Source organism: Cebus imitator, unplaced genomic scaffold (genome assembly GCF_001604975.1).
Source record: "Cebus imitator isolate Cc_AM_T3 unplaced genomic scaffold, Cebus_imitator-1.0 Scaffold552, whole genome shotgun sequence".
NCBI lineage: Eukaryota > Metazoa > Chordata > Mammalia > Primates > Cebidae > Cebus > Cebus imitator.
Window position 1 is genome coordinate 870,342 of NW_016107867.1, and position 27,954 is coordinate 898,295.

General features: G+C 48.3%; 2 protein-coding genes across 5 annotated transcripts in view; both read right to left on the reverse strand.

The window, feature by feature from the left end:
* Positions 1-2,088: 2,088 nt before the first annotated feature.
* On the reverse strand, positions 2,089-6,836 carry TMEM265 (transmembrane protein 265). Its single transcript, XM_017515505.2, has 3 exons — positions 6,215-6,836; positions 5,034-5,204; positions 2,089-3,451 (listed from the first exon to the last, which is right to left on the reverse strand). Exons 2-3 carry the CDS (start codon positions 5,199-5,201, stop codon positions 3,290-3,292), a joined length of 330 nt encoding a protein of 109 aa, XP_017370994.1. The 5' UTR covers positions 5,202-5,204; positions 6,215-6,836; the 3' UTR covers positions 2,089-3,289.
* Positions 6,837-6,865: 29 nt separating this feature from the next.
* LOC108293878 (Snf2 related CREBBP activator protein) overlaps positions 6,866-27,954 on the reverse strand; it is a 44,555-nt gene continuing 23,466 nt past the window's right edge. For 2 of the 4 annotated variants that reach the window (XM_017515483.2, XM_037733846.1), the window contains exons 19-34: positions 27,130-27,299; positions 26,502-26,767; positions 26,002-26,289; positions 25,233-25,397; positions 24,770-24,955; positions 24,285-24,551; positions 22,451-23,931; positions 17,766-18,031; positions 17,425-17,627; positions 13,838-14,007; positions 13,488-13,684; positions 13,278-13,392; positions 12,671-12,790; positions 10,574-10,768; positions 10,325-10,408; positions 7,237-9,897 (exon numbers count right to left, since the gene is read on the reverse strand). In XM_017515483.2, the coding sequence (XP_017370972.1) occupies positions 7,237-9,897; positions 10,325-10,408; positions 10,574-10,768; positions 12,671-12,790; positions 13,278-13,392; positions 13,488-13,684; positions 13,838-14,007; positions 17,425-17,627; positions 17,766-18,031; positions 22,451-23,931; positions 24,285-24,551; positions 24,770-24,955; positions 25,233-25,397; positions 26,002-26,289; positions 26,502-26,767; positions 27,130-27,299 (6,834 nt within the window). Of the gene's footprint in view, positions 9,898-10,324; positions 10,409-10,573; positions 10,769-12,670; positions 12,791-13,277; positions 13,393-13,487; positions 13,685-13,837; positions 14,008-17,424; positions 17,628-17,765; positions 18,032-22,450; positions 23,932-24,284; positions 24,552-24,769; positions 24,956-25,232; positions 25,398-26,001; positions 26,290-26,501; positions 26,768-27,129; positions 27,300-27,954 lie in introns of all 4 variants that reach the window. The other 2 variants (XM_017515484.2, XM_037733847.1) reach the window with 2 other exon arrangements.

Here is a 27,954-nt window from a genome sequence, read left to right on the forward strand (position 1 = left end):
ATTAGCTGGGTGTGGTGCCGTGTCTGTAACCCCAGCTACTCAGGAGGCTGAGGCAGAATTGTTTGCACCCAGGAAGTGGAGGTTGCAGTGAGCTGAAATCACCCTACTATACTCCAACTTGGATGACAAAGCAAGACTCTATCTAAAAAAATAAATAAATAATAAGGATAAACAGCAATTCAAGTTTTTTTGTTCTGGAAACAGGGTCTCACTGTGTCACCTAGACTGCGGTATAGTGGCGCGATCAAAGCTCATTGCAACCTCTGCTTCCCAGGCTTAAGCGATCCTTCCACTGCAGCCTCCTGAATAGCTGGGACTACAGATGCATGCCAACATGCCCAGCTTTTTGGAATTTTTTGTAGAGATAGGGGTTTCATCATGTTGCCCAAGCTGGTCTCAAACTCCTGGACTTGAGCGATCTGCCCTCTTCAGTGTCCCAAAGTGCTGGGATCACAGGTGTGAGCCACTGTGCCCAGTTGAGACATGACAACTGAATACAATAAGTGTTGTCACTTGGACCTTAAAACAGGAAAGAAATGGCTACAAAAGACAATATTGGGACACCCAGCAAACTTGAATATGGACTATATATCAGAAGACAATATGGTATCAATGCTACCTTCTCTGAATTATATAATTGTACTATAGTTAGGTGAGCTAATGTACTTGTTCTTAGGAGAAAATCATGACATTATTTAGGGATGAAGGTCCCCCCCCCAAATAGTTTAGCAATAAAGCAAATGTGATGAATGTTAAAAATGATAAATCCCGGTGAAGGGCATACATGAGTTTGTTGTACAATTATTTCATTGTTTTGAAATGTTTTCAAAATAATTTAAAAACTAGTAAGACCTCATTTAATCAGTGTAGAGTAATGGGATATTCTCCTCGAGTAAACTAAAGCTGCTGCTTAATCCATTGGCTCAAAAAGTTTCCATAAAAATCTTTCTTGTAGCCATAAAATGGAATGAACTCATGTCTTTTGCAGGGACATGAATGAAACTGGACGCCATCATCCTCAGCAAACTAACAAAGGAACAGAAAACCAAACACCACATGTTCTCACTCATAAGTAGGAGTTGAACAATGAGAACACATGGACACAGGAAGGGGAACACCACACAACAGGGCCAGTTGTGGGGGACGGGGGTCCAAGGGGAGGAGGGGAGCATTAGGACAAATAGCCAATACATTCAGGGCTTAAAACCTAGAAGATGGGTTGATGGGTAAAGCAAACCACCAAGGCACATGTATACCTCTGTAACACACCTGTAGGTTCTGTACTTGTATCCCAGAACTTAGGGTAAAAAAAAAAAAAATTTTTTTTTTTTTTTAGTAGAGACGGGTTTTCACCTTGTTGACCAGGATGGTCTCGATCGCTTGATCTTGTGATCCACCCACTTTGGCCTCCCAAAAGTGCTGGGATTATAGGCGTGAGCCACCGCGCCCAGCCAAAAAACGAAACTTTCTAATATGTGTTACCCTTTTTTCCTCCTGATTAAGAAATTGCAGAATGAACCCAGTAAAAATCTTCTCTAAAAAGCAATAGTTCTCAAACTATGTGCACTGACTCAATTGGGAAACTGAGAAATTCTGTTGCCCAGGCTGCACCTCACACCAATTAAGTCAGAATGTAGGCTGGGTAAAGCCCAGGCCTAAGTACTTTTTAAGGCTCCCAGGTGGTTCCACTGTGAAGCTATGTTGAGAACACTGCCCTGTATATGGTTTCTACCCACTGTTGTAATTCTAACTTCTGGGACCACCAATCAACTTCCTCTTTCTTCCTGGAGCACTTGGGAACACTGAGGACAGCCATCATGTGCCTCTCCTTCCCCTCCAATCTCTCTTCAGTGTGCAACATCTCTCATTCCTTTAGGTGCTCTTCTGGACTCTGAATTATGGTAAGGTACTTGCCAGGGCACATGTACTCCAAAAGGCATGACTCATAATATCCCCAAACTGCAAACATCCCAAAGTCCACCAACAGAAAATGGACAAATTGTGATATATCCATATGACTGAATACTACACAGCAATAAAAACTACACCTATTCCAAATATTGACGAATCTCACAACGTCAAGAAATCAACATGAAAAGAATATATGATTCCATTTATATAAAGTTCAAATGCAGACAAAATTAAACAACATTGCTAGAAGTCAGAATGGTGGTTACCTGTGGGAAGAAAGGAAGCAGCAATGACTGGGAGTATAAAGGAGGCTTTGAAGTGTTGGGCATGTTCTAATTTCTTTACTGAATGTGGCTATTCACATTTGCTTTGCATTAATTTAAAGAACTGTATAATTGTCTTGGGTATTTTCCTGTAAGTATGATATAAATGTTACTATGAGGCCCAAGATAAAAGATATGAAAATCCATTTTAATCATTCAAATCACCATGTGCAGAATGGTTGTTGCTGTTACCCACCTCTTTCATTCCTCTCTCAGCTCTGGAACCAAAGTGTCTGGGTTCAGTCTCAGCTCTACTATTTACTAGCTGAGCACCTTGTGCAAATCTGTGTGTTTCCTCAAGTATAAAATGAAAACACTGTCATTTTAGAACACTTCCTCCAGTTTTCACTGATAGTAGGTACCTATCATATGTGATATATTCATAAGGTGGATATGACAGTACAGATACCTACTATCTAAGTGACTGAAAACTGGAGAAAGAAATATAAAGTGCTTAGAACACAGCCTGGAATATAGTAAGTAATAAATAGTAGCAGCTGCTACTACTCTTGGCCTCAGAGTCTCTGTGGATGTACAAGGGAGAAGCTGGGGTCTTTCCAAGATGGGAAACTTCCAGAAGAAAATTAAAATTATTTCCTTCTCTTGGAGCTCTTGGATGAGGTGGATGCTGGCTTCTGCTATCAGTCAGATGTCCAGTCTGGCTCTCACCAAGGGCCCAAGGAAAAGCAGGGGGAGAACAATTAGACAGGAACATTTCACCACTAAAAAGGCTTTTATTACAAAACGAACTCTAATAAAACCAGATCTGGTCTTCAACCCCCACTCCCGCCGCCCTTTGCTGGGTAGAGGCCCTAGGGTGGGCTGGGGTAGGGGAGATGGGGGTGGTGGACCTTGAAAGAACCGAGCAGGCTGCCTTTCTCTCATCAGTCTCAGCCGCTGCCCTCCTTTTATAAAGGGCTAGAAGAGCTCTTCCAAAGCCCCTTGAGAGAGTCCCCATCCTTCCAACCAGGACCACTGCTGTCACAGGACCTTAGCAATGCCGCATTGCAGGATCCAGGTGGTCTTGGCTGGCTCTCAGCAGAGGCCACCCAGGGTCACTCAGCCTGAGCGATGGCGTAGGAGAGCAACCACAGCAGCAGGGGGCCCAGAACAAGGACAGCACACCAGACAGCAAAGCTGGCCAGGATGAGTTTCCGGGCCCGGGCCCCCCAGCGCACTGCCTCCTCGGACCGGCCTGCCTTATGCCGCTCTTCCGCCTGTGGGGGCAGGTTCTTGGTTAGGTTCTCCTGCTGTTTCTGCCCCAATGTGCCCATTTCCCCACTCCACTCCTCCTTCTCTGTCACAGATCAAAACCTCACATCCAAACCCTCTACCTCCCTTTCCAGTTTCTGATTTTCACCTCTGATCTGCAAAATATGGTACCCCTGCCTACTTCTCAGGGTGGCCACAGTTACCTCACAAGATCACACACGGGAAAGTACTTTCCAATTCTTTTATTCCCATTCTTTCCAACCATCCCAGATTGATTCAAAATTTGTAACTACTGGCAAGAAACAGTGAGCCTGGAGTATTTCACTCATGCCCAAACACTACCTCATTCTCATAGTCCATTGGGCCTCATCTTTTTCATCATGTTTTTTTTGAGACGGACTTTCACTCTTGTTGCCCAGGCTGTAGTGCAATGGTGCGCTCTCACTGTAACCTCCGCCTCCCAGGTTCAAGCAATTCTCCTGCCTCAGCCTCCTGAGTGGCTGGGATTACAGGCGCGTGCCACCATGCCTGGTTAATTTTGTATTTTTAGTAGAGATGTGGTTTTACCATGTTGGCCAAGCTGGTCTCGAACTCCTGACCTCAAGTGATCTGCCCACCTCAGCCTTCCAAAGGGCTGGGATTACAGGCATGAACCACAGCACCCAGCCTCTCTGTCATCATTAAGTACTCTTTTTAGTATTTTGCTCTAATGGAACCCCGAAGTTCTTACAGTAAGTTTCTGTTAAAATGTCTAGGGTTGAGAAAATTCCAGGATGAAGTTTAAGTTAGCCTGTGTAGTCTTTCCAAAAGGACATGGTGCTGTTTTTAATAGGCTTTTTGAAATGGTGAAGCCCTACCAAAAACCCAATAGTGTCTTCCAGACTCCTAGAGATTGTGCTCATCACCATTCAGCTGCCTCCAGCCTTGTACCCTCGAAGTCACCTTCCATGTAGGCCTTGAGAGTGGATCTTTCTAAAACTCATATCTGACCAAGTCACTTTCCCCTGCAGGAACCATTCAATGGTTCCCCAGTACTTTTAAGACAAAGTCAAAACTCTTAAACATAGAATTGGAGGCCCTTGGGAATCTGGGTCCTCTGGCTTCATCTCTCAGTATTCCTCACTGGTACAGTTGTGCTCCACAGGCCTTTGTACACACTACTCCCTTGACCCAGAATGCCCTTCCACCCTTATTCACTCACCCTTTAAGGCTAACTCCTGTCACCTCTCCTAGGATGCCTTTCCAGTCACCTACTCTACCACATACACATATATAATCACACACACACACACAAACACACATATATAATCTCCAACCTCCCTGGCTCCCAGAGTGTCCTGTGCTTCTTGTATTACAGTACTGATAAACTGCATTCTATTAATTAGCCATTTTCACTGCCATCTCTTTCATTAGACTATGGGTCCTCTGACAACAAGGAACACTGTCTTATTCTTATTTCTGGCACCAGGCCCAGAACCGAGCATTGATAGGTATTCAGTAATCGTTTGGTCAATGTAGACAGATCAGATACATGAACCCATTGCCTTATACCCATCCCCCTGTTCCCATGGGAATTGCACTCCTCACCTTGATGGCAAACACCAGAGCCATGACTCCCAGGCAAGAGCAGCCACAGATAATGCTAGCAGCTGCCAAGCAGCGGAGGCGGAGCCAGCAGCAGCGGATGGGGGATGGAGAATGAGCAGCTTCCGTGTTGCTCATCAAGATCTCCACTGCCTTCTCCTCGTCCTCCATCACCTGTGGACGATAGTCAAGGTACTTGTGAGCCCAACAATTGAGCCCTTGGCCTTGCTTGCTCAGACTCCACCCCTCAGAGCACTCTGTTCTCATGGCCAAGCCTAGCAGTCAGGAAAGCTACCTCACTGGGGAATTCCTCTAGTGACTCACAGAACAGGACAGGAAATGTGTGGCTGGAATCCTTTTACCTGAGCTTGAGGTTCTGAGTGTTTGAAAGCAAGCCAGTGTGGACATGGCATTATCTGTATTATTTGGTGTTTTGACAAGTGGGAAGAAGCCAAATGACAGGCAGACACCGAGAAGCAGGAGAAATACAGACTCTTGAAAGCTGCTATGAATCTGTTATTTTAATCTGTATTTCAAAGGGCCCTAAATTCCTTAGAGGCTGCCCCCTGAATATTACAGATATCAGAGAACAGGACCTAGGTACTGCACCCCACTTCAAGCAAAGCGGCCATTTTACATGAAAACAGTTATAGGAATGGAGAAAAGTAAGGATAATGTACCCAAGTAAGCCCTTTTTTACCACTGAAGCCAAACACCAGAAAGACCTTCCCTAAGTCAGGGCTTCCTCTGCTATGCTGCCTCCCTGCCACCTCCTCTTCATTTTAACCCAGGCCACACAACACAATTATTCTAGCACACTGAGTCCAAATGATCTCATTACCACACAGAAACCTGCATGATGCCCTACTTAATCATTTATTGTCTTCCTAATTCTCACGTCCTCTAGCCCTGGCATCAAACCACCTTTCTACCCTTATCTCCAACCACTCCCCTATAACCCAGACAAAATGAACACCTGTGGCTTCCCGAACACAAGTAACAAAGGATAGGAAGGAAGGGTGAAAGAGGTGAGACAAGCAAAGAGCAAAGAATGATGTGTGCCAAAAAGCTGCAGGGAAGTAGACATGAAGAAATAACTCAGATGAGGTAAACACAGAGCCAATAGGAGGACATAAGGAGGGCCCAGGGAGTGAAGAGAATGTAAAAATGAACAGCGATCTTACCTGGCTATAGGCCTTGAGGGACTCTGAGTTTCGGCTCCCGCCTCAGCTTTGGTTTGGCTTGGGTGGTGATGGAGCTGACTCAGGGCTCCAAGCCAAGTCCAGGGGTGGGGTTGGGTGGCCAGCCACCACCTGAAGAAGCCAGGGAGCTGGGAAGGGGTGTGGCTGACTAAAACCAGTTTGGCTAGATGAAAAGCAGGCAAGGGCCAAGGGATGGAGCAACTGGAGCTAGGATGCCTGCCCTCTGGAAAAAGGAGTGAAAGGAAGCACCTGAGCAAGAGGGATTCACGGGAAAGGTCTGAGGCATCAGAGAGCTCCAAGTCAAGTCCAGGAACAAAGGGAACAAAAAGGAGATGAAAAGGACGTCTGTGACTTCAAACTGACTAGAGAAAGGCACCCTACATCAGATTCGCCAATCTTTCCTCTTCGGTAGATTTCTACCTCAAATATACAATCCTGGGCTAAAGATCAGGTGCTAGGGTCTTTGCAAGAGCAAGAGAGGAGAATAACGATGCCCAAGTTCCCACCCAGCCCTCCACCAGACCAGAAAATCAGAAGCCTCCTTACGCGGATGCTCGTACAGAAACTAAGTTTATTATTTTTTCTTCTTAAAAAAAAAAAAAAAAAATAAAAAAAAAAAAAAAAAAAAAAAAAAAAAAAAAAAAAAAAAGAAAGAAAAAAAAAGAAAAAAACCTCATTGTAGAGAAGCCCCTCCCTTTTCCCCTAAGGGTGGGGGGCTGTGAAAGACAGCTGGGGAATCAAGTACAAGGGGGTGGGGACAGAGACTATCTTGCCACCCTTAACACTACCCAGCCACGTGGGGTGAAGGGGAGGGGGGCTGTGATGATCCCCGTTTCCATGACAACCAGTTGCCTACCCCCTACTTTGGTGGGAAGAAAGGAGAAGGCCCCTTTGTCTCCCTGGAGGCTTTCCCCCTCAAGACTTCAAGTAGTGGTTAAACAGAGTCAGGCCTGGTCATGGAGGGAGCGGCCACAGTGGAAAGCCTAGGTGGAGGGGCAGCCCACTCACGTCTTGGCCTTGCGGCCTCTGTGACTAACAGCAGGGCCAGCCAGGGAGGGAGGGGCACTGCTGCGCAGGATGCGCTGGTCTCCTTGGTTGGTGGTCCCAACAAGCCTGCGGGGGCCAGGCCGTCGGTGTGGGGTCCCATCCCCTTCCTCCTCCTCACCTGAGGGTTCAGGCTCAGACTCCTCTACTGAACCCTCAGGGCCCAGGGGACTTGGGGGCTGTAGGCGGCCCCGCTTCGCCAGCCCAGGACCCCCACCAACTGGGGCCCCTGCTCGTTTGCGAGGCACCTTCTCAGTCTCTAGTGGGGTGACTAGAGACCCTGGACGCAGCCGGGTCGAGCGCAGTTTTGGGGCTGAGACCACAGGAGGTGTCAATTCCAGCCCGCCTGGCCCACTATCTGCTAAGTCCAGGTCATCCTGAATTACGGCCACCACCATGGACCCTCCGCTCTTCCGTCCTCGCATTCCCTCTGCTTCAAGCCGAAGGCGGGCCAGGCGGGTAAGAGGGCGGCTTCCATCCTCATCAGAAGAACTGCCCTCACTCTCCCCCTGGCCCTGGGGTTGCCGTCGCCTCCCCAATCCACAGCTTTCAAGGACAGAAGTGCTGTCACGGTCCAATACAGGGAGCTGGCTGGGCCGAGGTGACGGAGGATTCTTGGGAGGTCGGCCTCTCTTCCGTTTGGGTGGGGAGGTTGAAATGTTGACAGTGGTGACAGTGTTGGCAACAGTAGCGGAGGGACAAGCTAGCAGTGGTGGGAGTAGGGGTGGCTGTGTCCGACTTTCGGAGTTGCCATCCCCTGGAGAGGAAATGGTGCCAGGGATGGGCAAATCTCGTGCCTTAGGGGGCCGCCCTCGCCTTCTTTTCTCCACAGGTGACAGGATGGGATTGGGTCTGTGAACTGGCTGGGGTCCAAGAGGCTGGGGCCCAGGAATAAGCTGTGGTTCCAGGACAGGCTCTGCAACAATTAGGGTCCCAGCCCCAGGGACTGGGTCAGCCCCATTGGTTTTTCCCTTCGAGGTGAATGAGGGTGCCTCATCCACACCTCTCCCAGCATCTGCTGGAGACCTGTTCTTGGGAGGCCTCCCCCTCCGACGTTTCACAGCAGGTGGGGTGATGGCAAGCAGTGCTCCATCTCCATTCTCTGGGGTGCCACCACCAGTCACCCCCAGCTCAATGTGATGGCGAGCGATGAAGGGCTGCTGCGGTGGAGTGGGCAGTGAGGATGAAGGAGCAGCTTCACAGGGCCCACTAGTGGGAGGGGAGGATTCTGGCCCTGACATACTTCGGACAGACGGACTTCCCGGGCTGGCACTAGTCTCAGAGACCCCAGACACTAAGGTGCTGGCAGCTCCCCGCTGCTGCCGCCGCCGCCGCACCAGTTCCTTTTCCTCTACCACAGTTACTAGCCGTCCTGGCAGCTTTCGAAGTACTTTGGGGCCTGGTGATTGCCCTGGCCGACCAGTCCCTTGACCCCTAATTTCCACATCAGCACTGGTGCGACGCCGAGGAGGTCGGGCAGGTGAAGGACCCTCAGGCGAGGAAGTGGCTGAAGATGAGGTGGATGGAACTGCGACCTCAGCTGTTACAAGTTCCTGTGGCTTCTCTGGGCTGAAAGTTGGGGTCTGGGCCTCTACCAGCTCTTCTGAGTTCCTGTCAGCCTCCAAGGGATCCTGAAGTGGCTCATCAGATGCTGCTGAGGGTGGGAGCTCCAAGCCATTGCTCTCACTCATACGCAGGGGCAACTCCTCACCTTCAGGCAGCAGTGTAAGGGTGGTCCCCTCAGCAGAATCTGGTGCCTCCTGCTCTTGACCGTTGGGGACGCTGCTAGCCTCCAAGGTTGGGCTGGAGGCAGAAGGGGTGAGAGAAAGGTTCTTCTCTGACACAGGCAAGATCTCCACAGCAACTGGCAACAGATCTTTAGGAGGCACAAGAGTAAGTGAGGAGGTCTCTGAACTGGCCACAGTAGCCAGTTCCAGGGACTCTGGAGATGCCAATGCCTGGGCACACAGTTCTGCCTCAGGCCTCAAGCCCAAGGGGAGGCTGGTGACTGGGGGAGAGATGGGCACAGAAGGTGGACCAATCAAGAGAGGAAAGGAAGGAGTTAAAAGAGAGGTTTGGGCTGGAGGAGGGGTATGAGCTGGTGGAGGGGTACAGGTGGGAGAAGGGGTACAGGCAGGAGAAGAACAAGGAGGAATCTGTGAAGGAGGAGGGGGAGGAGAAGGCAAGATATGGACAGGAAGAATGGTTATTGGATTTGGGGCTGAAATGGGTAATGGGACAGAGACTGGGACAGGGACAGGGGCAGGAATTGCAGCCGGAGCTGAAGCTGGAGTGGGTCGAGGCCTAGGTGCTGGCCTGGGAACTCGCTCCCTGGCAGGACTGCAGCGGGGCGGCGTGGTGGTGCTGCGAGTTTGATGGGCAGATATGACAGGAGTGTGGTTTGCCCCTTGAGTCTCAGCCCGGGCTCCACGAAGACGCTCACTAACACGAGTCCCTGGCCTCTCAGGGGCTTTGGCCTTTTTACTGCGCCGGTGGCTGCCTCCACCAGTCCCACAGGAACTCTCATCCCCAGCCCCCAATCCCTCCTCTTCCTCTTGGGGTAGGCGGAACACTTCCTCCTTGGCTTGGTCCAGGTCTTTTCGGGCAGCTTCCACTTGCTCCTACAACAACAGGGCCCACAAGTGGTCAGGAGGAGGCAAGGAGGGTAGAGAGTGAGTAGAAATTAGCAGCTCCCAGGCTGGGTGTGGTGACTGATGCCTGCAATTCCAGTACTTGGGGAAGTTGAGGCTGGTGGATCACCCAAGGTCAGGAGCTCAAGACCAGCCTGGTGTCTTGAACATGGTGAAAACCCATCTCTACTAATAATACAAAAATTAGCCAGGCTTGGTGGTGCACACCTGTAGTCCCAGCTACTCGGGAGGCTGAGGCAGGAGAATTGCTTGAACCAGGGAGGTGGAGGTTGCAGTGAGCTGAGATCACACCACTGCACTCCAGCCTGGGTAACAGAGCGAGACTTTGTCTCAAAAAAAAAAAAAAAAAAGAAATTAACAGCTCCCCACTGCCAGACCCACCCCTGGAAATACTCACTTCTGCCTGTTTGAGCTCCTCTCGGCTCACCTCCTCCAGTGAGGCCTCCAGGAATTTCATGGCATAGCGCTCAATGGGGGTCAGCTGCAAGGAGGAGCAGTGGTGATAAACGTAGGAACCTGGTACCCAGTATCCAGGGTCCTACCACCCTTGTTTATTCCCACCAGGGAAGACAGAAGGATGGTCACAAGTCCAGGGGAAACACACAAATGCTCATACCCAACAAGAACTAGTGGGTCCAACACTGACCTGTTCTACAAGGGCAGCAATTTCCTGCTCAGCCCGGGACATCTCCTCATCCTCAGCCCCAGGCCGGCCGGCCTCCTCTCCCTCACCAGCAGGAAACCCATCGTTCTCATTAAATTCTGCAAGCTCAGCCACCTGTTCAGCCTTGGCCTGGGTGGCTGCACGGATATCCTCCTCATCTTCTGCCCGACACAATGCCTACCAGGGTGTATAAAAGGAAAAGAAAACATGAGACTTCAAGTACTTTATATCCTGTGATTTGATTCAGGCAAAAACTTGAGACTAAGCGTACACAAACTAGGTTTGCAACAGAACTTAACAACCTCCTAGGCCTGCAGAGTTACCACAACTCAGTGGTCCACATAGGATGGACTGGATTTTACCAGGACTCCCACTAGGGGAAAATAACTATTTTAGAGAGGACTTGCTCGACTTCCTTTAACGTCAGCTTCAGCTCTCTTTAAAAAAAAGCCGTCACAGAAAGATGTGAATAAAAATGCACAATTCTTTTTTGCACTGAGATGGCTCAAGACAACATACTGACCACATCTGCTCTTTCCAGAAAGCTCACACGAAAGCCACCAAGGCAAGGAGCCTACAGTACTCAGTGGGGAAAACATATCCATGGTGCACTCTGCCTGGGGTTCCTAAACGCCTGTCTACAGCTGGAGAGCTTTGAAAACACACAAATGCTCAGACCCAACACCTCAAAATTACGATTCAGATTTTGAGAGCGGGCCAAGGAGTAATTTTTTTTTTTTTTTTTTGCGACAGAGTCACTCTGTCGCCCAGGCTAGAGTACAGTAGCATGATCTCAACTCACTGCAACCTCCACCTCCTGTGTTCAAGTGATTTTCCTGCCTTAGCCTTCCAAGTATAGTTGCGATTACAGGCGCCTACCAAGCCCAGCTAATTTTTTGTATTGTTAGTAGAGATGGGGTTTCACTATTTTGGCCAGGCTGTTATTAAAGGAATAAATCTTTTTAAAACCTTTCTAAATGTGACTTTATTTTTTTTTTTTATTTTTTTTTTATTTTTTTCTGAGACGGAGTTTCGCTCTTGTTACCCAGGCTGGAGTGCAATGGCGCGATCTCCGCTCACCGCAACCTCCGCCTCCTGGGTTCAGGCAATTCTCCTGCCTCAGCCTCCTGAGTAGCTGGGATTACAGGCACGCACCACCATGCCCAGCTCATTTTTTGTATTTTTAGTAGAGACGGGGTTTCACCATGTTGACCAGGATGGTCTCGATCTCTTGACCTCGTGATCCACCCGCCTCGGCCTCCCAAAGTGCTGGGATTACAGGCTTGAGCCACCGCGCCCGGCCTAAATGTGACTTTATTATGTATAAGTCTTTGAAACAGTGTTTCACATCAAATACAAATCATTTCTTATATCCACCTCACCATTTAATCTTCAAAATTACTTCCTTCTCATTAGCATTTCCATTTGAGAGAAGTATTTAGGTTGGTGCAAAAATAATTGCGGTTTTTAATATTACTTTTTTTTTTTTTTTTTTTGAGAAAGAGTTTCAATCTTGTTGCCCAGGCTGCAGTGCAATGGCAAAATCTCAGCTCATTGCAACCTCTGCCTCCCAGGTTCAAGCGATTCTCCTGTCTCAGCCTCCTGAGTAGCTGGGATTACAGGCATGCACCACCATGCCTAGTTAATTCTGTATTTTTAGTAGAGACAGGGTTTCCCCACGTTGGTCAGGCTGGTCTCAAACTCCCGGCCTCAGGTGATCCACCTGCCTCAGCCTCCCAAAATGCTGAGATTACAGGCATGAGCCACCACACCCGATGGACATTACTTTTAATAGAAAGCGAGGTTCGAAAGAGTGAGGTTTGTAACTTGTCTTAACAAACACAATTAAGAAGCACTACTGGAATTCAACCTAAAACTGAGGACTCCAAAATCCTGTTTTTTTTTCCTACTAAATCATGTGAACCAGTAAGTAATGTACTGACAACTATCAAAGGCTGACTGTAATCTGGGAAGCAGAAGAAACATCTCTTTTCCCTGGAAAAGCTCAACAGATTAACAAAGAACAGGATATGCTATAAGCATTAGCTCAATTTTAGGAACTGCCCACTCTTTTTTCACCTGCTCCAGAATATGAGTCTGCTTGCTGGCCACAGTCTCTTCCTCCTCTTCAGGGACAGAGGGCACAGATGAGCTAGAAGTTTCCTCCAAGGGCATATCAAAGAGCTCTCGGATGGTTTGCTATTGGATAGAACACAGGGAACTGTCAGAGTCAACAGAATGCTAGTCTTAGGTCTAAGCTGTAAGGCTGATGGTTCTTGGAAGTATCAGGGGTGCCACTGGTTGAAGACACAGGTCTGTGAAGACCAAAGCAGTCCTTTTTGTTTTTTCTTTGACACGGAGTTTTTGCTCTTGTCGCCCAAGCTAGAGTGCAATGGCACCATCTCAGCTCATTGCAACCTCTGCTTCCCAGGTTCAAGCGATTTTCCTGCTTCAGCCTCCCAAGCAGTGGGGATTACAGGTGCCGACCACCACACCTGGCTAATTTTTGTATTTTTAGTAGAGACAGTTTCACCATATTGGCCAGGCTGGTGTCCAACTCCTGGCTTCAAGTGATCTGACTGCCTAGACCTCCCAAAGTGCTAAGCAGTTCTCCTTAATAAACAGGAGGAAGTCTTAAAGGCATAGCAGTTTTCTTCTGCATAGGCTAAAAGATCTTACTTAGTACCTGTTTAAAATAGGCTGTGGTGAAGTTGCCTCCCTCAATGGCCATGTCTCCCAACATTCTCTTCTGATTTGCCTTTTTTAGGATGTTCTCCTCCACTGTTCGTTCACTGATAAGCCTAGGGAGTGATAAAGGCCATGTGTAAGCAGCCAAAAATATCAAAGAAACCCCATCGGTAACGGGGAAGTAAGGTGAAGGAAGACAAGGCAATACCTATATATGTGGACATCCCGGGTCTGGCCAATTCGGTGACAGCGGTCCTGGGCCTGAGCATCCATGGTGGGATTCCAGTCGCTGTCATAAAAAACAACAGTGTCTGCTCCTGTCAGGTTCACGCCCACACCCCCACTCCGAGTTGAAAGGATGAAGCAGAATATGCGTTTGTCTGCATTGAACCGTTCCATCAAGGCCTAGAAGGAAAGGGAAAAAAAAGTTGATATTGGGAGACATCCCCTAAAACAGGTCTAAGGCTTAGTGGCACCCTCTCTGGAAGCCCAAATCCTGGGAAAAGAAGAGAGAAGCAGAGGTGAGCCTCTATTAAGGGCTGCAGAAGCTTGGGTTACCTGTCTCTGCTCAACTCTAGTAGACCCATCCAGACGCAGGTAGAGATGGCCATGGTAGGTGAGAAACTGCTCCAATACATCCAGCATTCGGGTCATCTGGGTGAAGATGAGCACTCGGTGGCCCTCTGCCTTGAGCTGCCGTAATAGCACTGCCAACGTCTGCAACTTTCCTGAAGAGATATGAAGGAGTACAAGGGAGCTAGCTACAAGCTGTAATAGGTAGAATGCTTAGCCAATACAAGGCTGGGGTTGAAAGGTAATCAATCCCTTAGGCCAGGGTTTGAATTAGCCTAGCAGATCAAAAATATTTAACTATGGTGGGATATGATGGCTCACGCCTGTAATCCCCACACTGGCCAATGGAAGGCCAAGGCAGGCAGATCACTTGAAGTCGGGAGTTCAAGACCAGCCTGGCCAATGTGATGAGATCCTGTTCCTACTAAAAATACAAAAATCAGCTGGGCGTGGTGGCAGGTGCCTATAATCCAGCTATTCAGGAGGCTGAGACATGAGAACCGCTTGAACCTGGGAGGCAGAAGTTGCAGTGAGCTGAGATCATACCACTGCCCTCCAGCCTAGACGACAAAGCAAGACCCTGTCACAAAAAAATGTATCTCTATTTAACGCCATACACGTTCTTCCTTTAAGGGTTTCACCTCTTCCGTCTTCTCCTGCCTGGAATCTAACTTCTTTGAGTCTAACTAAAAGAGTAGGGGAATAACATCAAGGGAAAATCAGAATCTTCAATGGTTACATGCAAGAGATCCTTAAGTATTACAATGGTCATACCAGCTGAAATCCTGAACAGATTCACAGATTCCATGGTCGCAGCTTACAGACCAGGATTTAAGGTCACAGATCAGAACCATAAAGTCAGATAGGCTCACTCCTGTTATCTAGTTCAACCTTCCATCAAACACAGAAATAACTCCAACATTTCTGGTAAGTCAGTTATTACCCAGGCTGGAGTGCAGTGGTGTCATCTCTGCTCATTGAAACCTCTGCCTCCCAGGCTCAAGCCATCCTCCTACCCCAGCCTCCCAAATAGCTTGGACTATAGGCACATGCCACCATGCCCAGCTAATTTTTGTATTTTTTGTAGAGACAGGGTTTTGCCATGTTGCTCACACTGGTCTCCAACTTGTGAACTCGCCTCAGCCTCTCAGAGTGCTGGGATTAGAGACATGAGCCACCAGGGCAGACTTTATTTTTTTTCAGACAAGGTCTCACCCTGTTGCCCAGGCTAGAGTGCAGTGGCATGATCACAGTTGACTGCAGCCTCAACCACCCGGGCTCCTGCAATCCTCCCACCTCAGCCACCTGAGTAGCTGGCACTATAGATGTAAACCACCACATCCAACTAATTTTTCAATTTTTGAAGAGACGGGGTTGTCATGTTGCCTAGGCTGGTCTTTAACTACTTGCCTTAAGTGATCTGCCCACCTCAGCCTACCCAAGTGCTGGGATACAAATATGAGCCACCACACCCTGCCTTGAACACTTTTAACCAAGACTTTCAGTTCCAAATGTAACAAAAACATTTTTTAACTAAAACATTTATTGAACAAATATGAATAAAAATGTTGATTTTCTTATATTCTAGGATATTTAAGAAATCTCAGTCTGGGCACAGTGACTCACACCTGTAATCCCAGCACTTTAGGAGGCTGAGGAGGGCAGATCACCAGGGCAAGAGTTCAAAACCGGCCTGGCCAACATGGTGAAACCCTGTCTCTACTAAAGATACTAAAAAAATTAGCCAGGCATGGTGGCATACGCCTGTAATTCCAACTACTCAGGAGGCTGAGGCAGGACAATCACTTGAACCCGGGAGGCGGAAGTTGCAGTGAACCAAGATTGCACCACTGCACTCTAGTCTGGGAAACAGGGCGAGACTGTCTCAAAAAAAGAAAATAAAGAAAAAAATAAATCTCGAAACATGTTACTATAGAAATGTCTGGGCCGGGCCCAGTGGCTCACACCTGTAATCCCAGAACTTTGGGAGGCCAAGGGGGGGCGGATCACGAGGTCAAGAGATTGATACCAGGCAGGGCGCGGTGGCTCACGCCTGTAATCCCAGCACTTTGGGAGGCCGAGGCGGGTGGATCACGAGGTCAAGAGATCGAGACCATCCTGGTCAACATGGTGAAACCCTATCTCTACTAAAAATACAAAAAATTAGCTGGGCGTGGTGGTGCATGCCTGTAATCCCAGGAGGCTGAGGCAGGAGAATTGCCTGAACCCAGGAGGCGGAGGTTGCGGTGAGCCGAGATCGCGCCATTGCACTCCAGCCTGGGTAACAAGAACGAAACTCCGTCTCAAAAAAAAAAAAAAAAAAAAAAAAAAAAAAAGTCTATGCAGGGCTGTGGCAGAAACTAGTCACTTATCCAATAGCCATTCTTGGGTAACAGGGACCTGATCAACTGGACAGCTGGCATAGAGTCCTTACTGCCAGGTGAAGCAGGCCCCAACCCAACCCCAGAAAACAAATCAAGATTGATCTAAATAAGTCAGATGTCTTCTTTGCTATTCCCCTTTGTCAGTGATTGTTCTAGGTACGGGCATACAGCTCACTTTAAGCCAATCAGTTTTGTGGCAAAGTCAGCTGGGAGGTCTTTTGTTCCCAGAAAACTTTGTCAGAGTGTTTTGTCTCACTCAACCCATTGTTTCTTCTTCTTCAGAAAACTGGTGTATACCCTGGCGTTATGGCAGCCATCGTAACATCATGAAGAAATGAAAGCATGAGAGAAGATAAAAAGATAGTAGCTACACAGCACTATTCTCAGATTTGCTCATTAAGTAAACAATACACGCTCTTGTAATTTAAGCGACTGTTATTTTGTTTTCTGTTATCGCCAAGTAATTCTAGCCAACGCAAAAAGGTCCTTGTCTTTTCCAAGACCAAAACTTACTATTTACTTACCGTGCAGCCTTGTGCCACCAGACCTCTTTTCCCATAGGTCTAAATAAAAACTCTATACTGCACTGTCTTATTTGCTGTTGTATCCCAAATAATTAGCAAAATGTAACATATGTTCACAAAATGATTACTGAATGAATGAGTTAGCAGCGCATTTTCAATTTTCATGAAAGTCAAATTCATGGCCGGGTGAGGTGGCTCATGCCTGTGAGTCCAGCACTTTGGGAAGCTGAGGCAGGAGGATGGCTTGAGGTCAGGAGTTCGAGACCAGCCTGGCCAACAGGGCGAAACCCCATCTCGACTAAAAATACAAAAATTAGCTAGGCATGGTGGCACATGTCTGTAATCCCAGCTACTCCAGAAGCTGAGGTGGGACAATCGCTTGAAACACGGGGGGCTGCAGTGAGCCGAGACTGCACCACTGCACTCCAGCCTGGGCCAGCCACAGAGTGAAGACTTTGTCTCATAAAAAGAAAGTCAAATTCATGAATGTCAAGAATCTAACATGAGGCCTACGTTTCTCCATCTTGCCCATAAGTATAACCTAAAAAACCATCTAAAGCTTTACAGGAATCTCTAGAGACCTTAAGTGCAGCATCACTCTGATATACCAGTCTTACCACTAAGAAAGAGAAGTCATCGGTCCTGTACTGGCCAATTAACTCACCACAATCATACTGGATGAGTCTCAAGTCGGGGAACTGGGTGCGCATGTTACACACAATACGGTGCAGAGGACGAGCCCGGGGCCAGAGCTCAGAGGCCAATTGCTCATGGAAGGCTGCCTGACGTGGGGCCAGCCAAGGAGGTGGGTGGCAGGCATGCAGGGAAGGGGGAGGTGCCTCCACAGGAGGCATGACAAAGATGAACCTGTGAAAGAAGAAGGCAGGCAGTGTAAAAGATGGGACTCTGAAATGCCCCAGAAGTTAACACCTTCACCAGCCCTAAGCACTACATCCACTCTGAAGCCCCAAGACCCACTCCCCATTTGCACTTAGCCCTGCCAACCTCTCAATGATTTCTGACAGCTGGTCTAGTCGCTGCTGGGGAAATAGTACAGCCCGGTGGGCAGCCTCGGTATAAGTCCAAAAGGTGGGGTGGCTGGGGCCAGGAGAACGAGGGCCGATGGGGCTGGCAACAGGTTGGGGCAGGGTACAGAAATCCAGGACTTCAGCCCCATACACGGGTGCCAGGGCCCCATGAGCCTCACTAAGTTGGAAAATCCGTTCCAGGCGTTCAGACCGCTGCCGCTTCCGCTTTTCCTCCAGGGAGTCCTGGGGATGAGAGAAAAACAGATAAAGCAATCAGTGCCCTCAGAATCCACATCAAAGCCCGACAGTTCCCAGACACAAATAAATATATAGAAACCATGAGATCCAAAAATACACTATACTTTTAGTTTTCCAAATTATCAATGAGAACTATTCCTTTCATAATGTTAAATAACTTCTCTGCAAGAGAAAACTGATCTTTCCTTGCATTCTATCAGAGCAGAACGACTGAATACTCAAAATTAAGATCTACAATTCCAACTGATTTATAGAATGGACAATTTGTGGGCATTTCCTATGTAACACTCAACTCCAGGACTAACTTATCTTCTTGTGATGATTCCATAATTATTAGAAGCTTTCTTCACATCACTGGCCAGGATAAACAGAGGCCAATCAAATCTAGAACAGGTTTCTGCTAAGGGCCAGACTAGAATGGAGTGGAATGGGAACAGCTAATCAGACATCTGGGTCTCATCACTATGAGAGAGAAAACGGGCAACCCGGCAGTGAAGACACCTGGATGAATGACTCCAACCCAATCCTTTTCCATCTCTGTGATTCCAGCTTCACAGTATATAAAACCACCTAACTCTCCTATCACTTACTATGCCTGTGGTTACACATTTGTATGATTATTTGACTAACATCTATCTACAAAATGGTAGGCCCCACATATCATGAATTGAGTCTTGCTCACTATAATCACCAGTAATTAGCACAGTTTAGCTCTCAACACATTTATCTGTTAACGAAATAAACAAAATGAGGGAGACTAGACCCCAAGGAGATAACTGTGAAGAGTAGTGTCCCAAATCTCCCTTCCTAACTGCTACCAAGTTTCACCTCTTAGCTTGAAGTGCTCTAAGTGAGTGAAAAAAGGTATCCTAGGAGAGGGAAAAACCAATAGACTCAAAGAGCTAGTTCCTTTTGAGGCTAGCTCTCAATAGTAGCAAAAGAGAAAATCTGGACAGGCACAGTGGCTCTAACCTATAATCCCAGCACTTTGGGAGGCCTAGGCGGATTGCTTAAGCTCCCATTCGAGACCAGTTAGGGCAACATGGCAAAACCCCGTCTCTACAAAATACACAAACAAATGCCCAGTGCAGAGGTTCACGCCTGTAATCCTAGTACTTTAGGAGGTTGAGGCAGGTGGGTCATGAGGTCAAGAGATCAAGACTATCCTGGCCAACATGGTGAAACTCCGTCTCTACTACAAAATACAAAAAAATTAACTGGGTGTGGTGGCACATGCCTGTAGTCCCAGCTACTCGGGAGGCTGAGGGAGAAGAATCACTTGAACCCCAAAGGCAGAGGTTGCAGTGAGCTGAGATCGTGCCCCTGCAGTCCAGCCTGGCGACAAAGCAAGACTTTGTCTCAACAAAACAAAACAAAAAACAAGCAGCCTGGCAGGGTGGCATGCGCCTGCAGCCCCACCTACTTGGAGGGCTGAGATGGGAAGATCACTTAAGCCCAGGAGCTGCAGTGATCGGAGATAGTGCTACTGTACTCCATCCTGGGTGACAAAGTGAGACACTGTCTCAAAAAAAAAAAAAAAAAAAAAAAAAAATAAAAAAAAAAAAACTTAAAAAAAAAAAAAAAAACAAAAAAAAAAAAAAAAAAAAAAAAAAAAAAAAAAAAAAAAAAAAAAAAAAAAAATATTTGTAAACCATACATCTGAGAAAGGATCTATAACCAGAATATATAAAGAACTCTTACAACTCAATAACGATAAAGACAACCCATTTTAAAAGGGCAGAAGAACTGAACAGATATTTCTTCAAAGATACACAAATGGCCAACATGGTATTTCAACTACATGAAATAAAGCTCAACATTAGCCAACAGAAAAATTCAAGTGAAAACCATAATAAAATACTACTACACACCCAGCAGGATGGCTATAATCAAAATAAGTGTTGACATGCCAGGCATGGTGGCTCACACCTGTAATCCCAGCACTTTGGGAGGCTGAGGCAGACAGATCACTCGAGGTCAGGAGTTCGAGATCAGCATGGCAAAGATGGTGAAACCCCATCTCTACTAAAAATACAAAAAAATCTGGCCAGGCGTGGTGGCTCATGTCTACAATCCAGCACTCTGCGAGGCCAAGGCAAATGGATCATCTGAGGTCAGGAGTTTGAGACCAGCCTGGCTAACCAGCTACTAACATTTTTAGTAGAGATGGTGAAACCCCATCTCTACTAAAAATACAAAAAAATCTGGCTGGGCATGCTAATGCATGCCTGTAGTCCCAGCTACTCCAGAGGCTAACACAGGAGAATCATTTGAGCCTGGGAGACAGAGGTTGCAGTGAGCCAAGATGCTATCACTGTTCTCCAGCCTGGGCAACAGAGCAAGACTCTATCTCAAAAATAAAATAAAAACACAAAAAAATTAGCTGGGCACAGTGGTGCAAACCTGTAATCCCAGCTATGAGAGAGGCTGAGGTAGGGTCACTTGAACCTGGGAGGCAGAGGTTGCAGTGAGCCAAGATCATGCCAACGCACTCCAGCCTGGGTGATGGAGAGAGACTCCAAAAAAAAAAAAAAAAAAGTATTGGCTCAGATGTAGAGAAACTGGAATCCTCACAGACTGCTGGTGGTAATGTCAAATGCCACAGCCACTTTGGAAAAGTCTGGCAGTTCCTTACAGTTAAAATTTAGTTACAACATAACCCAGCAATTATTCTCCTCAGTTAACAGAAACTGAAAACGCCTGTCCATACAAAAACTTGTACATGAAATGTTCACAGCAGCATTGTTCACAATAGCCATAAAGCAGAAGTAACACACGTTTCCAGCAACTCAAGGAAGGAAGGTCAGAGCCTCATATGGTGTCCATACAATATCATTCAACATAAAAAGAAATGAAGTACTAATATATGCTGTAACACAATAAACTTCAAAGAACATTACTCTAAGTGGAAAATGCCGGTCACAACGGACCATACATTACACATTATGACTCCACAGGCAAAACTAGAGAAACAAGTACAATATTAGTCATTCAGGACTGGAGGGATGGAGGGGTTGGGGAATGATGTTTAACAGGGGTAGCATTTCTTTTTTGGGCATGGAAGGATTCTAAGTTGATTGTGTTGATGATTGTGTAACTCCATGAATATATTAAAAAGCTACTGTACAGTTTACGGCCAGGCGTGGTGGCTCACATCTACAATCCCAGCATTTTGGGAGGCGAAGATGGGAGGATCACTTGAGGCCAGCTTGAAACCAGCCTGGTCGACACTGTGTGACCCTCATCTCTATTTAAAAAAAAAAAAAAAAGCTATTGTACAGTTTAAATGAGTAGATTGCATGGTGTATGATTTATAGCTCAAACTGTCTAAAAATAAGTGGAAAAAATTATTCTCTACTTGCAGAGCAATCAAAATTCAATGTATCATCCAAAACGGGGAGGGAAAAATTCAGCGGACTACAGGTTGCCACCCTTGGCTTTTCTCCCTCTACTCTCTACTTCGAACCGGCCAGGACCAAACTGGCAGTATCAGGTAAAGACCAAAGGTGGAGTCAATGGCACTGGTGGAGGGTGGGGGAGTAGGCATGAAGCAAAGAGTAAGCAGCAGCTCTGATGACAGTGAAGAAAAGCCAGAGGGCCTGGAGGGACCTGCTGGACCTTCCTTCTCCTTAGTTCTGGGTTAAGATGAACTGTGAGTTTAACTCAAACACACAGACATGAGCCTATATATAGAATACAGGAAAAAAGATACCAGAAATCATAAAAGGGACAAAGAAGAGTTCCTTTTACTGCCCACTTATTACCATGCAAGTTAAAAAATGGGAAAAGACTGCAAAAAGATCTTAATTAAAAAAAAAAAAAAGGGAAAAGATGGCTGTCAGGGTCAGAGGCTCATGTTCTTTAGTGAATTATATTCTACAGTGTCATTTGCCCCCTTAGAAGTTCAAATACTTAATGACAGTGATGGTTTTAGCAACTGAAAAGTCTTCCTGTTTCTGAGGACCGCCTCTTGTAGAGAAGAGGAGAAAGCAATGGAGTCAGCACATCTGTGTTCCTGTGAGTTGTGTAACCTCTAGAACATCATTTAGTAGGCTACTTTCCTCATCTGTAAAATGGAGCAGTTGAATGCCAACACTAACTCATAAAGCAAGAACTAAAGAGACCACTGGTAACAAAAAAGTCTTGTGATTAATACTTGCAAAAGCACATTTTGTCCTCAATGACCTCACTGAGAAATCCCATGGATTATTACTCCCAATTTACAGGTAAGGGTACACACCCAGGGAAAAGAAGGCACTTGTCCAAATGTCACTCAAGTACTTGGTCCATAACATTAAGCTTTGTACTTCACCAGGTTAAATGTGAATCATTTGTTCCATCCACCCTACCAACACACCTAAGAAACTCAACTTCCTGTTCCTTCTTCAAGGAAGTAAAACTTACCAGATAAAAAGGGGAACGAGGTGGTGGGGGGGGTTGGCGTCGAGGCCGGGGGCCACCAAACGAGGTAGCAGTGGAGGGAGGGCTGGGGGGACCAGAGCGCAATGTCAGTGTGTCAGGCTCATCCTTTGAAACAGGCAGCCGGGATACCATGGTGACAGGCAAGGAAGCGGCACCAGATGCCGAAACCACAAGGGAAGATGCTTGGGAAGCTGGGGACTGTGTAGAGGCTGGGGCCAGCGCCAAGGTCTGAGCTGCAGCCGGGCCCAGGGTAGGAATGGGGGCAGGGCTCAAGGTCAGTGTCTGCACTGAAGCTGGGGCCAGGAGTGAAGCAGATGACGATGCTGGAGCCAAAGTCAGCGTGTGAGCTGGGGCTGGGCCCATCGGAGAAGCTGGAGCCAGAGACAGCGTCTGAGTTGGACCCAGTGGTGGTCCTGGTGCCAAAGACAGTGTCTGGGCTGGAGTTGGTACCAGGGATGATGCTGGGGTCAATGACAATGTCTGAGTTGAAAAGGGTCCCTGGGAGTTCCCCATTCCCACAGAGAGTGTCTGAGACGGAGACGAGCCACCAAGAGTGGGTGCTAAAGCTGGGGCTAGGGCCAGTGTCTGCGTAGAAGCCGGGCTTGGGAGAGGTGATGGAACTGGGGCTGGTAGCATAGTTTGAGTTGATGATGGAGCCAACACAGGGGTTGGAGCTGGTACCGGTGAAGCTGAGGCTAAAGGGTTTCCTGGAGTAGATGATGGAGCCATAACTGGAACTGGAGTCTGCGATGAAGCCAGGGCAGGAGCAGGACCTGGCGATGGTGCCAGGACTGGAAGAGAAGCCAGAGGAGGAGCTGGAGAAGGAGCCAGAATTGCTGTCTGTGGAGCCGCCATAGGAGCCAGAGGGGTGGCTAGAGCCTGAGATGCAGAAGATGCTGGAGCCAGAAGGGAAGCCTGAGCTGGAGCTGGATTTGGTGCTGCCGGAAAGGGACTGGCCAGAGCTGAAGCCGGCACCAGGACCGGTGAGCATGCAGGGGCCACGGCTGAGTTCAACCCTGGAACATGTGAAGAGGTGGGAGCCAACAACAGAGAGTGACCAGGTGTCTGAGATGAAGACAGGGACGGAGCTGTGGCCAAACCTAGAGTCAAGGCTGATGCTGATGGGGAAGCCCCAGCTGGTGCCAAGGAGGGAGGTCCAGGAGCTGCTGGGACAACAGGTGCCAGTGGTGGAGTCACATTGGTCAACAGAGCTGGGCCCGAAGCCGAAACAGGCAAGGGGGCTGACATGGGGATGGTGAGTGGAGCCGAGGCTGGGGCAGGATGCGTGGTGGGGACAGAGATGGGGAGTGAAGATGATACTGGAACTGAGACCGTAGAGGACACAGGACTAGCAAGGGGAGAAGAGTTGGGAATTGGCATTGGAGAAGAGGCTGGCCCAGAGAGTGAGGATGGCACATGGAGAGGAGAAGAGATGGTCAAGGGGGCAGCTCCGGGGGTTGAAGCTGTGGAGAGAGAAGATGAGTTAGCCTCAGAATTACTTTCCTGACCCTGTCTACTACCCTGTCCCACCTTTTCCTGACCCCCAAGCTTCCCCTTTCACAGCAAGCATTCACTCCTACAACATGAAGTCAAACATCCAAGTAATCTGACAATTTTAGATTTTCTTCCCCTCTAAGATTCCAACAAATGTATCTCTAAATTAGGTCAGGGCTCACGCAGCCCAGTTCCGGGGTCAACTGCAAATCAAGGCAGTACGCTGACATGAAGAGACCTGTGCTAACTAAGAAACCTTCAGGCTACGCCATCTCATCTCCATTCCAGGCAAATATTTCTGGCCTCAGCCACCTGGACTCACCACTGACTTCAGGTGAAGGACTGTGGACCAGCTTGAGAAGAGGCCTCACCAGAGTAGGTGTGGGCATGGGGGTTCGGGCAGTACCCAGACTAGGTGTGGGTAGCCGGCCAGGGGTTAATGTGGGGCGTGGAGTCAACACAGCTGGAAGCCCAGAGCTCGGAGGCCGGGGTGCTGGGGCCAACGGAGGAACAGGAGTCAGTCCATCCCGAGGGGCTTGTCTCACTACAATCTTCACCACGCCTGTATTATTCACCATGGTTGGTGGCACTGCAAGAGGAAGCTACACTGAGAGGAAGGCAGAAAAGAAACAAGAGACCCAAAGGATGGAAGAAGTCCAGGGGCAGGAGAAGGTGGCAGACAGATATCGGAGATATTTGCAAGGGAAAACAACACTGTGGGAAGGCTGGACAGACAGTAGCCCAGAGCATGCCTGGAAGGACCAAGGCCAACAAGGGTTAAGTAAGTAGGAAGGCCAGGAGCCTCACCCTGGTTAGCAGCAAGCGGAAGGCTGAGGCCAGTGGGGGCAGGGGTGGTGCTGGGGGTCGAAGAAGGCAGCACAGAAACAGGGGTAGGGCCAGGGGTCGGGGCCACGGCCTGGATGAGGGCCACATGGGCAGGCTGGCTGATGAGGTGGTGCTGCCCCCCTGCTGACACGAGATGCACCACATTCCCTGGGTTAAGGGAAGAGAGAAAGAGAGAGAGAAGCAGCTATCAGCCTGAGGAGGGCAGAGGCAAGGCAAGAAGAGAGGGAAAGAACAGAGAGGGAATAAATTCTCTAGAATGTACTCTTTCCCTATCTTTATGAAAGATTCCTCCAACCATGCCCTTTGGCCCCACCCACCAAAAGCTTGGGCAAGAAACATAAAGGCTGACATCTAAAAAAGTCACAAAAACAGAGAGATAGGGAAGAGGAGGAAGAAGGCAGGACAGGGGGTGGGTTTTACCTACTTTGCAGCGGGCGGGGCTGCCCCACAGCAAGCTGGCGCACCTGGGCACCAGTCAAAGTCAGCTTGTTGCCCTGGATTTGGAAGGTGAGAGGTTTGCTTCCCCCTGCATTAGCCACTGGACGTTGTGCCAGTGAGGCTAACTGCCCGATGCTGACCACTTCACCTGCTAAAAACAGAGAAGACCTTATTGTACACAAGGCTCATCCTGCTCAACACCATTTCATAGACCCCATGAAGCACACTTCTCCCCCAAAGTGTCCAGTTCAAACAACCAACCCTTTCCCACAATTTACCACGCCCCAACCATTCAGCCTCCACCTACTCCTTCAAACTCCTTTATGTCCTCTAACATGGCCTGCCACCAGACTGAGCTAACCACCACCCTCTGCTCTACACTACCCTTTAATCCAAATATTTTTCTACTGCTAGGCTTACCACTATTTATTCATCTATGTGTAATCTCCCTGTATCAATTCTTTAAGGGTTCTTAATTACGATTTAACAATGTCTGGCATAATAACTAACATGTGTTAGCTGCTTAAATTTTTTCTGAGACAGGGTCTTGCTCATGATTACAGTGGTGCAGGCATGGCTCACTGCAGGCTCCAAACTCCTGTCTCAAGCAATCCTCCCACCTTGGCCTCCTAAAGCACTGAGATTATAGGCATGAGCCATCATGCCTGACCCAAGCTGCCTAAAATCTGATGCTCTCATGGTCCTGAGTTTTCCTTCCATCTCAAGTCCCTCACCACAGAGCCCTGGGAACTTACAGGGCAGGCGAGCCTGCATATCAGGAGATAGAATGAGGCGCTGTGGTGCAGGAGTCGGAGCTGGCACTGCTGTGGTGGTAGCAGTTGCCGTAGTGGTAGAGGTGGTGGTGGCAGCAGAAGGAGGGAAGGTGTAGCCTGGTGGCACTGTCAGGGGCTTCAATAGGCTAGAGGAGCCTGGAGGTGGGGCTGGGCTCAGGCGAACTGGGGCAGGTGGTGTTGGCTTTAGGGACAAGGTTGGCGTGGGAGGCCGTGAGGTCCCACTCAGGACCCCCAGGGGGGATGGCAGCACTGTAGACACAAAGCAAAAAAACCTGTCAGATATACCCTGACTAAAGCCTTAGCCTGGTCCCAGAAGCCTCCATACCCGCTTCCAACCCATCAAATACTAGACCCCTGTCCCCAACCCAGCTCCTCAAACCCTTTAATTTCACTACTTCTTCCCCAGTCTGAACAACCTTTCTGAAGCACCGTGCGTCATCCTTAGCTCCCTTTCAACTCACCCTGAGGGAGAGAACCACTGTTGGGCTGCAGTGGAGGCAAGAGGACAGGGCCAGGAGGCCGAGATGCAGGAATAAGCGGGGGCCCAGTAGGTGAGGCTGAAACCATCAGTGGTGCTGGCAGCACTGGGGGGGTTGGGCCAGGGGTGGGCTGGGCTGAGAGCTCAGGACCTGGAGGGGGTCGAACTGGGACAGGGCCCAGGGGCGTCCGTGGGTTGTTCACCACCACCACTGTCCGGCCTTCTTGCTTAGGTACTGGTTGTAGCATCCTAAGTGGAAAAATTAAGGGAGTGGGTAGGGAGAGAAGAATTAGGGGTAGCAAAATCAAAGGAGAAAGAAAATGAACCAAAAAACATTATAAAAGCAAAGGAAAGGAAAGAGACCCAAAGGAAAAAGAGGGATAGGAACTTGAGACAATCAGAAAGCATCCAACAGACAGAAAGGGAGAAAAAGTGACAAACACGAAAGCCCATCCCAGTACCCTCTTCCAGTTATTCTCTCCCTGATTCGCTCCGCATGTCTGCACCTTCCAGCTATGCATCCAACTCTTTTCTTCCCACCCCAGATCCCCTCCAGCCAGCTTTCAGCCATTTATCCTAGGAACCACCCCCTCATTCCTTAGTCCTTATACCTGTTGACCTTCATCTTGACTGGCTTGGGCCGGGGTGGGGGGTCAGGAGCAGTAGCCACCTCTAGCAGTACCCGGCGAGAGAGGCGGTGCCGGGGCAGAAATGTGTCTGCCTCATATCGAGAGACACGACCTTCCAGGCCAATAAGGTCAAATCGACCCATGTCTATCCGCTGCCACAAGAAAGAACACAAAACACAGTCACAAAAAAAGAACAAAATCACATCCTTTGCAATGCAACATCAATGCAGCTGGAGGCCATTATCCTTAAGTGAATTAACACAGAAACAGAAAACCTAATACCACATGTTCTCACTCACAAGTAGGAGCTAAACATTGGGTACACATGGACATAAAGATGAGAACAATACACACCAGAAACTACTATGGGGGGGATGGTGGGAAAGGGCTGATAAACTACCTATTGGGTGCCATGCTCACAACCTGGGTGACAGGATCAACTGTACTCCAAACCTCAGCATCATCCAATATACCCCACGTAAGAAAACCTGTACATGTACACCCTTACTCTGAAATAAAAGGCTGGGCAGTGTGGCTTAAACCTGTAATCCCAGCACTTTGGGAGGCCATAGCTGGGGGACTGCTTGACCCCAGGAATTCGAGATCAACCTAGGCAACATGGTGAGACCACCATCTCTACAGAAAATACAAAAATTAGCCGGGCATGGTAGTGTGCACCTGTAGTCCCAGCTACTCAGGAGGCTGAGTGAGGCAGGAGGATTTCTTGAGCCCAGGAGGTTGAGGCTGCAGTGAGCTATGATCATGCCACTGCACCCCAGCCTGCATCACAGAACAAGACCCTGTTTC